The following is a 12,627-nucleotide window of genomic DNA, read 5'->3' on the forward strand; positions in this document are numbered from 1 at the left end:
GTTAGGATAAGGGTTAGGGTTAAGGTTAGGGTTAGGATAAGGGTTAGGGTTAAGGTTAGGATAAGGGTTAGGGTTAAGGTTAGGATAAGGGTTAGGGTTAAGGTTAGGATAAGGGTTAGGGTTAAGGTTAGGATAAGGGTCAGGGTTAGGGTTAGGATAAGGGTTAGGGTTAAGGTTAGGATAAGGGTTAGGGTTAGGATAAGGGTTAGGGTTAAGGTTAGGATAAGGGTTAGGGTTAAGGTCAGGGTTAGGATAAGGGTTAGGGTTAGGATAAGGGTTAGGGTTAAGGTTAGGATAAGGGTTAGGGTTAGGGTTAGGGTTAGTAGACAGTTAGTTGAAATGTTTCTGATAGCTTGTAAATGGTCTGTAGAGCATCTCAAGATAGTATTGTCAAGATAATGTGTTACCCAAAGTGTTATACCATAGTGGTCTTCCTATGCACACGTTTTTGACCCAGTGCAAATAATTCAACACAAATAAAACAAACAACAGGAAACAGGAAGTGTATAAAAATGTCTATAATAAAAATGAGCAGTTTTGTCATTATAAATGTTCTGCCTGTCTGGGCAGTAAGTAAGAGAGCTCAGTATTCTTTAGTGGTCTGCAGTAGTCTGTTGCAGACTATAAAACAATCTTACGCTGAAAGTCATCAAGTCCTCAACTGTAGACCTGTGTGAAATACTTTAAAGTCCAATTCTTTCAAATACTTGAACGTTTTTTGTTTGTTTGATGTTGAGGTTTAGTGTTTTGCACGTCTGTTACTATTTCGTAGTGCAAACTACATCAAGGGTCACTCAAGAATTAAAAGTATGGTTTTTTAACATACCATTGAGCCACAGGTCTGGTAGGCTGTACTGGACTATTCCAGACTACAGCGAACATCTGAACACTACGTCAGTCTAAGACCAGGAGTCTAGCCAGTGATAGAGGTACTGTAGTAGACGACACTACTAGCATCAGACAGAAGTGAAATTAGAGGACTGTTCTGGCTCTCCTCACAGGCGACAGGGCTCCTCCTCAAGGCTATAGCTCCACCCCCGTACCGTTCCAAAGAATTAGAAACAGGGACGAGAGTACCCCCATGCTCCTCCGTTCGAGTCCGGCTGGCACTGAGGTACTGGTCAAACTCATGTCGATCCACTTCTGTCCAGAACTCTGTTGACGTCGGACCTAAGGAACCATGGCCTGGCTGGTCCCGTATAGAGTCCAGGGACTGGGGGGCTAAGGGGTTGGATGTAGGGGCCAGGGATAAGGACTCAGGTGGGGGAGAGAGCTGCCCCAGGTGAGAGGTGAAGTGGGATGACTGGTTGGTGTCTGATCCAGAGCTACTATACAGGTAACTATAGTAACCAGAGGACACAGAGGAACTACTGATAGAACGATGAGGTTTGACTTGCTCAGACAGGCTTATAGAGGAGCCCTGGGGGTTAGAGTACAGACTGGGAGAGTTCGTAGGCTCTGGAGGCAGGCTGAGGCACTTCTCCTGGGGACGACGACAGAGCAAGGAGCCCCTCTGGCTAAGATGATGATCATGACCACTATACCCCTGACTATGACTCTGACTCTGACTAAAAGAACGGGGGTGATTACTGTGAGGGTTGTGAGGGTTGTGGTGATGGTGTTTGTTATAATGATGGTAGTTACTCCAAGCGCCATGCGGGCCCGTGTCCTCCTGCATGTGAGGGGGAAAGAACACCCCTCCGTCCCCTCCTGTCTCCTCCATCACATCCAGGGGGGACATCTCCGGTGTGGGCAGGCCATAGCTCTCCAGGTCCCCTGAGTGAAGGTCCCTAAAGTGGACGAGAGGAGGCAAGAGGTGGTGATGGGGGTGATGGTGGCCTGGATGTACATAACTATCCTGTGGGTGTCCATAGACCTCCCCTGTCTCTCCCTGGGCTAGGCTGTGGGGCAGTAGCCCCGGTTCCACCCGTTTGAGCTTTTTGGCCTGTTTCTTGCGACGGGGGCGGTACTTGTAGTTGGGGTGGTCCGTCAGGTGCTGGAGGCGGAGTCTCTCGGCCTCCTCAACGAAGGGACGCTTGTCCAGAGTAGTCAGGGCCTTCCACGACTGGCCTAAAGATAATAATGCATTGTTATTAACATTAGCATCATTAGCAGCAGTAGCATCATTAGCAGCAGTAGCATCGTTAGCAGCCCGTAGCATCATTAGCAGCAGTAGCATCATTAGCAGCAGTAGCATCATTAGCAGCCCGTAGCATCATTAGCAGCAGTAGCATCATTAGCGGCCCGTAGCATCATTAGCAGCCCGTAGCATCATTAGCGGCCCGTAGCATCATTAGCTGCCTGTAGCATCATTAGCGGCCCGTAGCATCATTAGCGGCCCGTAGCACTTTCAGCATCATCATCATCATCAAACATTTTGCTGTAATCAGTCTACATCCAAATGGATTCTGTGCAGCTCTAAAACACATTCAGTATGATGTAGCTACTAAGTGATGTGTTTTCAGAATAAAAGTCTAACTGTCTACTTCCTTACTGTCTGGAGAAAAAAAAAACAGGCAGCTTTACATTACGCACTAAGCATTACTGAACACATTAAACATTGAAACAATCCAACATGTGGTTTAAAAGCTGATAAATCACATTTTGGCATGTGACTTGAAGACGATATTTTACAGACAGTGATTAAAGGCATACCAACAAGTGGAGTTGATTTAACTGATTGATTGTGGTTCGTGACATGGCAAAACCTTTATCCTTTGAGTCACATAACAAAGCCTTCTTTCTAAAGCTGAATAAATGACACAATACACCCTGAAGACACCACGGGAAAACGTTTTCCATAAATCACTGTAAATAGAGTGTATCATCTCTTACCCAGCATCTTGCTGAGGACAGCATTGTGGAGGTCTGGGTTCTGAACAGCCAGTTGTTTCCTCTCGTCTTTAGCCCACACCATGAAGGCGTTCATGGGCCGACGGATCCTCGACTCACCCCCTGGCTTCCCTTCTCCGCTACCCAAGGAAGGTGCTCCTGGGTGGGTCGAGTCAGGACTACCTGCCCCTGTCCATGGTCCACTCCCTGGGGCTCCTGTACCGGCCTCTTTACGGGACCCAGCGGGGCCACAGTCTCCAGATCCTTCAGAGAGGGGGGTCTTGTCGAAGGGTCTTAGCCCACGATCAGGACCCGGGCTGGGGGAAGACACCCATGGACGCTGACCGGTTCCATCCTGGCCTGGCAAAGAACTGGCCTCACAACAGAAACTAGACTCAGATATATCCATACCAGCTAGACAAAATCCTAGTTAGTAGTTTAGTAGTCCAATTGATGTTGTTGTTCGGTAACCTTTTAAACAGCAGCAAAAACAAGGAGTTTATAATCTCAAAGGTCCCATGACTCTCTCTGTCTCTCTCTCTGTCTCTGTCTCTCACTCTCGCTCTCTCTCTCTCTGTCTCTCTCTCTGTCTCTCTCTCTCTCTCTCTCTTCTCTTCTCTTCTCTTCTCTTCTCTTCTCTTCTCTTCTCTTCTCTTCTCTTCTCTTCTCTTCTCTTCTCTCTCTCTCTCCTCTCTTCTCTTCTCTTTTCTCTCTCTGTTTTCCAGAACTCGTTGTTGGTGTGTCCAGGCTGTTTCTCCTCTGTTATTCCAGAGCTTCAGAGTTTGAAAGTTGTGGTGAGGCTTGATAAACCCGTTGTGTAAATATATACCCGGTATAGACCAATCAGACGCCAGGGAAACTAGCGAGGTGAGCAGGAGGGGTCGGCTGTGGGAGAGTCTCCCTCCCTGCCTCCCCCTTCCTCCTCCTTTGTCTCCCTCCCTGCCTCCACCTCCCTGCCTACCCCCCCATTTTCCCCCCTCCTTTCCTCCCCCCTCCCTGCCTCCCCCTTTCTACCCCCCTGTCTCCCCCTTCCCTCCCACCTCCTTTCCTCCCCCTTTCCTCCCTCCTCCCCCTCCCTGCCTCCCCCTTTCTACCCCCCTGCCTCCCCCTTCCATCCCACCTCCTTTCCTCCCCCTTTCTTCCCTCCTCCCCCTTTCCTCCCTGCATCCCCCTTTCTACCCCCCTGCCTCCCCCTTCCCTCCCACCTCCTTTCCTCCCCCTTTCCTCCCCCCTCCCTGCCTCCCCCTTTCTACCCCCCTGCCTCCCCCTTCCCTCCCACCTCCTTTCCTCTTCCTTTCCTCCCTCCTCCCCCTTTCCTCCCTGCATCCCCCTTTCTACCCTCCTGCCTCCCCCTTCCCTCCCACCTCCTTTCCTCCCCCTTTCCTCCCTCCTCCCACTTTCTATCCCTCTCCCTGACGCCCCCTTTCCTCCACCCCCCCCCCCTCCCACACAGAGACATGTAATCTGAGAGGCCCATTGTTTCTGCTCACACACATAGAGAAAGACACACAACCTTGACCAGCCACTCTGTGTGTCTGGTCTCTATCCAGCCCCCTTACAGCTAGAGCTGTGGTGAAAGGAGACCACACTCAAAGCCATGCTGCTTAGCAGTGCAACTTTCTCCTTCTCTCTCAATGTATCCTCTTAAGGATCTCTTAAGAGACCTCTTAAGGGACCTCTTAAGGATGTCCCACCCGGGGGATGGTTGAGCTAATGTGCACTAATGCGATTAGCATGATGTTGTAAGTAACAAGACAAATTCCCTGGACATAGACATATCTGATATGGGCAGAAAGCTTAAATTCTTGTTAATCTAACTGCACTGTTCAATATACAGTGGCTATTACAGTGAAATAATACCATGCTATTGTTTGAGGAGAGTTCACAGTTATTAACTTGAACAGTTATTAATAAACCAATTAGGCACATTTGGGCAGTCTTGATACAACATTTTTAACATAAATGCAATGGTTCATTGGATCAGTCTAAAACTTTGCACATACACTGCTTCCATCTAGTGGCCAAAATCTAAATTGCGCCTGGGCTGGAATAATACACATTAAAATACAAAAGAAAGGCTGTTTTTTTTCATTGTATTATCTTTTAGATCTAATATGTTATATTCTACTACATTCGTTTCACATTTACATAAACTTCAAAGTGTTTCCTTTCAAATGGTATCAAGAATATGCATATCCTTGTTTCAGTGCTTGAGCTACAGGCAGTTAGATTTGGGTCCTGAGCTACAGGCAGTTAGATTTGGGTCCTGAGCTACAGGCAGTTAGATTTGGGTCCTGAGCTACAGGCAGTTAGATTTGGGTCCTGAGCTACAGACAGTTAGATTTGGGTCCTGAGCTACAGGCAGTTAGATTTGGGTCCTGAACTACAGGCAGTTCGATTTGGGAATGTCACTTTATGCAAAAAAATGTAAAAATGGAGCAATGCCTTGGGCTTTTTTGGCATGGGAAACATTACATTTACAAAGCAAGTGAAATAGATAATAAACATTTATCTGTTAATAGTACACTTAAAAAAGTTACAAAAGAATAAAGACATTTTAAAATGTCATACTATGTAGATATATAGTGTACGTATAGAGAGCATGTCAAAATTAGTTTTAATCAGTCATGGAAACAAGTCCTGAAAACATGTTGGCTCACTATTTAAAAAGCAGATGGAGAACAAGCTATAGGATGAAAAATATCTGAGTTTTGGCGCAGGTACAGCCAACTAGCGCAAACTAACCATAACAAATAATTACCTGGACTACAAGACAGTTATAACCTGGACAATAACAGTTAACCTGACAACACTAGTTAACCTGACAGCACTAGTTAACCTGACAACACTAGTTAACCTGACAACCCGACAACACTAGTTAACCTGACAACACTAGTTAACCTGACAACACTGGTTAACCTGACAACCTGACAACACTAGTTAACCTGACAACACTAGTTAACCTGACAACACTAGTTAACCTGAAAACCTGACAACACTAGTTAACCTGACAACACTAGTTAACCTGACAACCTGACAACACTAGTTAACCTGACAACACTAGTTAACCTGACAACACTAGTTAACCTGACAACCTGACAACACTAGTTAACCTGACAACACTAGTTAACCTGACAACACTAGTTAACCTGAAAACCTGACAACACTAGTTAACCTGACAACACTAGTTAACCTGACAACACTAGTTAACCTGACAACCTGACAACACTAGTTAACCTGACAACACTAGTTAACCTGACAACACTAGTTAACCTGACAGCACTAGTTAACCTGACAACACTAGTTAACCTGACAACCTGACAACACTAGTTAACCTGACAGCACTAGTTAACCTGACAACACTAGTTAACCTGACAACCTGACAACACTAGTTAACCTGACAACACTAGTTAACCTGACAACACTAGTTAACCTGACAACACTAGTTAACCTGACAACACCTCAGACCCAGTCAGTCAGATAACAAAGAACCAGATATGTTTATTCTGTCAGTTTTTGGGCCCTTCCTGATTTAACCTGTATTGGACTGTTGTCAGTGGTGAGGGCTGAGTGGACTGTTGTCAGTGGTGAGGGCTGAGTGGACTGTTGTCAGTGGTGAGGGCTGAGTGGACTGTTGTCAGTGGTGAGGGCTGAGTGGACTGTTGTCAGTGGTGGTCTGTGTTAATATAGCACTGTGTCATGCCAGGGGATGGTCTGGTTAATATAGCACTGTACCAGGGGATGGTCTGGTTAATATAGCACTGTGCCAGGGGATGGTCTGGTTAATATAGCTCTGTACCAGGGGATGGTCTGGTTAATATAGCTCTGTACCAGGGGATGGTCTGGTTAATATAGATCTGTACCAGGGGACGGTCTGGTTAATATAGCACTGTACCAGGGGATGGTCTGGTTAATATAGCACTGTACCAGGGGATGGTCTGGTTAATATAGCACTGTACCAGGGGATGGTCTGGTTAATATAGCACTGTACCAGGGGATGGTCTGGTTAATATAGCACCATGCCAGGGGATGGTCTGGTTAATATAGCACTGTACCAGGGGATGGTCTGGTTAATATAGCACTGTACCAGGGGATGGTCTGGTTAATATAGTACTGTACCAGGGGATTGTCTGGTTAATATAGCACTGTACCAGGGGATGGTCTGGTTAATATAGCACTGTACCAGGGGATGGTCTGGTTAATATAGCTCTGTACCAGGGGATGGTCTGGTTAATATAGCTCTGTACCAGGTGATGGTCTGGTTAATATAGCTCTGTACCAGGGGATGGTCTGGTTAATATAGCTCTGTACCAGGGGATGGTCTGGTTAATATAGCACTGTACCAGGGGATGGTCTGGTTAATATAGCTCTGTACCAGGGGATGGTCTGGTTAATATAGCTCTGTACCAGGGGATGGTCTGGTTAATATAGCTCTGTACCAGGGGATGGTCTGGTTAATATAGATCTGTACCAGGGGATGGTCTGGTTAATATAGCTCTGTACCAGGGGATGGTCTGGTTAATATAGATCTGTACCAGGGGATGGTCTGGTTAATATAGCACTGTACCAGGGGATGGTCTGGTTAATATAGCTCTGTACCAGGGGATGGTCTGGTTAATATAGCATTGTGCCAGGGGATGTTCTAGTTAATATAGATCTGTACCAGGGGATGGTCTGGTTAATATAGCTCTGTACCAGGGGATGGTCCCTCTTTGTAGCAGTCAGCAAATAGTGCCACTGGTCCTCGAGGAGCTTTCTTTTTGTACTTATTCCGTGCAGTGTTATTTATAATATCCACGGGGTTCTGTACTGTAATGAGAGAGAGTTCAAGCGTTTTAACACATCTGACTCCACACTTCAGTGCTAATTGAAGCTGCTGACAGGTCTGTTCTGTCCTAGCAGCTTGGTAGCTTAGTAGCCTTATATACTTGGCTTTTTACAACATCTTTACCTACAGATCATTGTCTTTTACCTTTTGGCTTCAGAAGTAGGTCCAGACTGAACATTACTCCCTCAGTGCTGTGTTGGATGGGATTTACAGGTTCCGATGTGTTTCTTCTGCAGGTTTCGGTTTGTTAGAAGTTTTAATTGATAGTCCTTGGTAGTAATAGTTGTCATGACGTTGGCCTGGGGGTAGGTTTATGACAGTCATAAATACCTCTTCCCTCTTTTTCCTCTCTCTACCCTACTGAGGTTACATTTGCAAAACCCTTTGGTTAACATAGAGATTCTGGGAACATCAGAAGGTGGGGGGGAAATTAACTATATTCTGGTAATCCGACCAATTGAACAGATGCAGTGGTACTTAATTAATATTATTTATTTATTTATTTAACCTTTATTTAACCAGGTAGGCTAGTTGAGAACAAGTTCTCATTTCCAACTGCGACCTGGCCAAGATAAAGCAAAGCAGTTCAACACAAACAACAACACAGAGTTACACATGGAATAAACAAACATACACTCAATAATACTATATACAGGGAGTTAAGGCAATAAATAGGTCATGGTGGCGAAGTAATTACAATATGGAAATTAAACACTGGAATGGTAGATGTGCAAGTAGAGACACTGTGGTGCAAAAGGAGCAAAATAAATAAATACAGTATGGGGATGAGGTAGATAGATGGGCTGTATACAGATGGGCTATGAACAGGAGCAGTGATCTGAGCTGCTCTGATAGCTGGTGCTTAAAGCTAGTGAGGGAGATGGGAATCTCCAGCTTCAGTGATTTTTGCAGTTCGTTCCAGTCAGTGGCAACAGAGAACTGGAAGGAAAGGCGACCAAAGGAGGAATTGGCTTTTGGTGTGACCAGTGAGATATACCTGCTGGAGCGTGTGCTACGAGTGGATGCTGCTATGGTGACCAGCGAGCTGAGATAGGGCGGGACTTTACCTAGCAGAGACTTGTTGATGATGTCAGTTCGATTGTCATCTGAGACATTCTCATCAATGATAAGATGACATAAACTCTACAGTGGAAAGTCTGCACATTGTAGTTATCGGATTCACATGGAATTGTTGTTCAATTTAAACGTTTGAATATAAAATTATTGGTGAAAAGATTAAATATAATTTTAGCTTCCAAATGAGAGATTTGGGTTTTCATAAGGTTAGGGCTCTGCTCAATCAGTGGCCCGCTCCTGTGAAGATACATGGGTTATAAAACTTTTCAGACACACCCTCCTCGCTCCACTATATAAAGCCTTGACGAAAATGTAACCTCCTGTTCCGAGGACGTGAGGACGACGTTCCGATGTCAGAATGGTTCAGATAATAACTTCAGAAAGAAGCCAACATCAGCGTGAGCTTTGGTTGCAAATGGTATGAACTTTGAACTCTTATTCACTACAGAAGGGATACCTTCTAGCCGTTGAGTTAGCAACAGCAGCTGCAAACGTGGGCTAGGAAAGAACAGACAGAGTATCCCGTCTACCACACAACGACGTTACTTCAATGTTTCCAATTTACCAGCAGAGACATTCTTCAAAGGACAAAGGACTCTGTGGGGCAACACGGCCTTCCATCTACCACCAACCTACTGAAGCGCAGCTCAGAGTAAATATTTATTGCATTTTCCTTTTCCAAATGGGCGGTAATTTAGAATAAGATATTGTATTTACGATAGAGACATCGCTTCTGTTAGGGTGAGTGAATGAGGACCCAAAAGCGAACTAACTTAAACAGAGCTTCTTTAATAACCAAACATAGGTAGGCTCAGATAGACCGGCAGATTCCGACAGGACAGGACAAGGTTACAGCAAACATGACGATAGTCTGGCTCAGGCATGAAACACAACAAACAAGAATCCGACAAAGACAGGAGCAGAAACAGAGAGAGATATAGGGACCTAATCAGAGGGAAAAAGGGAACAGGTGGGAAAAGGGGTGGATGAGGTAGTCAGAGGAGACAAGGAACAGCTGGGGGAAAGCGGGGGAGAAAAGGTAACCTAATACGACCAGCAGAGGGAGACAGGGTGAAAGGAAAGGACAGAAAGACACAACATGACAATACATGACAGTACCCCCCCACTCACCGAGTGCCTCCTGGCGCACTCGAGGAGGAAACCTGGCGGCAACGGAGGAAATCCTCGATCAGCGCACGGTCCAGCACGTCCCGAGAGGGAACCCAACTCCTCTCCTCAGGACCGTACCCCTCCCAATCTACGAGGTACTGGTGACCACGGCCCCGAGGACGCATGTCCAAAATCCTGCGGACCCTGTAGATGGGTGCGCCCTCGACAAGGATGGGGGGGGGGGGGGGGAAGACGAGCGGGGGCGCGAAGAACGGGCTTGATACAGGAGACATGGAAGACCGGGTGGACGCGACGAAGGTATCGCGGAAGAAGAAGTCGAACTGCGACAGGATTAATGACCCGAGAAATACGGAACGGACCAATGAACCGCGGGGTCAACTTGCGAGAAGCCGTCTTAAGGGGAAGGTTCTGAGTGGAGAGCCAAACTCTCTGACCGCGACAATATCTAGGACTCTTAGTTCTACGCTTATTAGCAGCCCTCACAGTCTGCGTCCTATAACGGCAAAGTGCAGACCTGACCCTCTTCCAGGTGCGTTGGACAAAAGCCTGAGCGGAGGGGACGCTGGACTCGGCGAACTGAGATGAGAACAGCGGAGGCTGGTACCCGAGGCTACTCTGAAAAGGAGATAGCCCGGTCGCAGACGAAGGAAGCGAGTTGTGGGCGTATTCTGCCCAGGGGAGCTGTTCTGACCAAGACGCAGGGTTGCGAAAAGAAAGACTGCGTAAGATGCGACCAATAGTCTGATTGGCCCGTTCTGCTTGACCGTTAGACTGGGGGTGAAAGCCGGAAGAGAGACTGACAGAAGCCCCAATCAAACGGCAAAACTCCCTCCAAAATTGAGACGTGAATTGCGGACCTCTGTCCGAAACGACGTCTGACGGAAGGCCATGAATTCTGAAAACATTCTCGATGATGATTTGTGCCGTCTCTTTAGCAGAAGGAAGCTTAGCAAGGGGAATGAAATGAGCCGCCTTAGAGAACCTATCGACAACCGTAAGAATAACAGTCTTCCCCGCTGACGAAGGCAGTCCGGTGACAAAATCTAAGGCGATGTGAGACCACGGTCGAGAGGGAATGGGAAGCGGCCTGAGACGGCCGGCAGGAGGAGAGTTACCACGAAACGACGCGTGTCATGCTCCCGGGTGGGCCACCAAAAACGCTGGCGAATGGAAGCAAGCGTACCCCGAACGCCAGGGTGGCCGGCTAACTTGGCAGAGTGAGCCCACTGAAGAACGGCCAGACGAGTAGGAACGGGAACGAAAAGAAGGTTCCTAGGACAAGCGCGCGGCGACGGAGTGTGAGTGAGCGCTTGCTTTACCTGCCTCTCAATTCCCCAGACAGTCAACCCGACAACACGCCCCTCAGGGAGAATCCCCTCGGGGTCAGTGGAGGCTACTGAAGAACTGAAGAGACGAGATAAAGCATCAGGCTTGGTGTTCTTAGAGCCCGGACGATAAGAAATCACGAACTCGAAACGAGCGAAAAACAGCGCCCAACGCGCCTGACGCGCATTAAGTCGTTTGGCAGAACGGATGTACTCAAGGTTCCTATGGTCAGTCCAAACGACAAAAGGAACGGTCGCCCCCTCCAACCACTGTCACCATTCGCCTAGGGCTAACCGGATGGCGAGCAGTTCGCGGTTTCCCACATCATAGTTACGTTCCGACGGCGACAGGCGATGAGAAAAATACGCGCATGGGTGGACCTTGTCGTCAGAGAGGGAGCGCTGAGAAAGAATGGCTCCCACGCCCACCTCTGACGCGTCAACCTCGACAACGAACTGTCTAGAGACGTCAGGTGTAACAAGGATAGGAGCGGATGTAAAACGATTCTTGAGGAGATCAAAAGCTCCCTGGGCGGAAACGGACCACTTAAAGCACGTCTTGACAGAAGTAAGGGCTGTGAGAGGAGCTGCCACCTGACCGAAATTACGGATGAAACGACGATAGAAGTTCGCGAAGCCGAGAAAGCGCTGCAGCTCGATGCGTGACTTAGGGGCGGGCCAATCAATGACAGCTTGGACCTTAGCGGGATCCATCTTAATGCCTTCAGCGGAAATAACAGAACCGAGAAATGTGACGGAGGAGGCATGAAAAGTGCACTTCTCAGCCTTCACAAAAAGACAATTCTCTAAAAGGCGCTGGAGGACACGTCGAACGTGCTGAACATGAATCTGGAGTGACGGTGAAAAAATCAGGATATCGTCAAGGTAAACGAAAACAAAGATGTTCAGCATGTCTCTCAGGACATCATTGACTAATGCCTGAAAGACAGCTGGAGCGTTAGCGAGGCCGAAAGGAAGAACCCGGTATTCAAAGTGCCCTAACGGAGTGTTAAACGCCGTCTTCCACTCGTCCCCCTCCCTGATGCGCACGAGATGGTAAGCGTTACGAAGGTCCAACTTAGTGAAAAACCTGGCTCCCTGCAGGATCTCGAAGGCTGAAGACATAAGAGGAAGCGGATAACGATTCTTCACTGTTATGTCATTCAGCCCTCGATAATCTATGCAGGGGCGCAGAGACCCGTCCTTCTTCTTGACAAAAAAAACCCCCGCTCCGGCGGGAGAGGAGGAGGGGACTATGGTACCGGCGTCAAGAGCTACAGACAAATAATCCTCGAGAGCCTTACGTTCGGGAGCCGACAGAGAGTATAGTCTACCCCGGGGGGGAGTGGTTCCCGGAAGGAGATCAATACTACAATCATACGACCGGTGTGGAGGAAGAGAGGTGGCCCTGGACCGACTGAACACCGTGCGCAG

General features: G+C 47.6%; 1 protein-coding gene across 1 annotated transcript; it reads right to left on the reverse strand.

Moving 5' to 3' along the window:
• Window positions 1–503: 503 nt before the first annotated feature.
• Window positions 504–3,628, reverse strand: sox18 (SRY-box transcription factor 18). The gene is made up of 2 exons (XM_021567155.3): window positions 2,836–3,628; window positions 504–2,070 (listed from the first exon to the last, which is right to left on the reverse strand). Exons 1-2 carry the CDS (start codon window positions 3,239–3,241, stop codon window positions 914–916), a joined length of 1,563 nt encoding a protein of 520 aa, XP_021422830.3. The 5' UTR covers window positions 3,242–3,628; the 3' UTR covers window positions 504–913.
• Window positions 3,629–12,627: the final 8,999 nt, after the last annotated feature.

The sequence above is a fragment of the Oncorhynchus mykiss genome, chromosome 16 (genome assembly GCF_057628025.1).
Source record: "Oncorhynchus mykiss isolate SJ-2025 chromosome 16, ASM5762802v1, whole genome shotgun sequence".
In the NCBI taxonomy this organism is placed as follows: domain Eukaryota; kingdom Metazoa; phylum Chordata; class Actinopteri; order Salmoniformes; family Salmonidae; genus Oncorhynchus; species Oncorhynchus mykiss.

What these genes read in the sequence shown, in the direction of transcription:
- sox18 (XM_021567155.3), bottom strand. Translation starts at nt 3,241, where the DNA reads ATGGATATATCTGAGTCTAGTTTCTGTTGTGAGGCCAGTTCTTTGCCA. An exon ending in TGTCCTCAGCAAGATGCTGG is followed by an intron (nt 2,071 to 2,835) that starts GTAAGAGATGAT and finishes TATTATCTTTAG; the next exon opens with GCCAGTCGTGGAAGGCCCTG.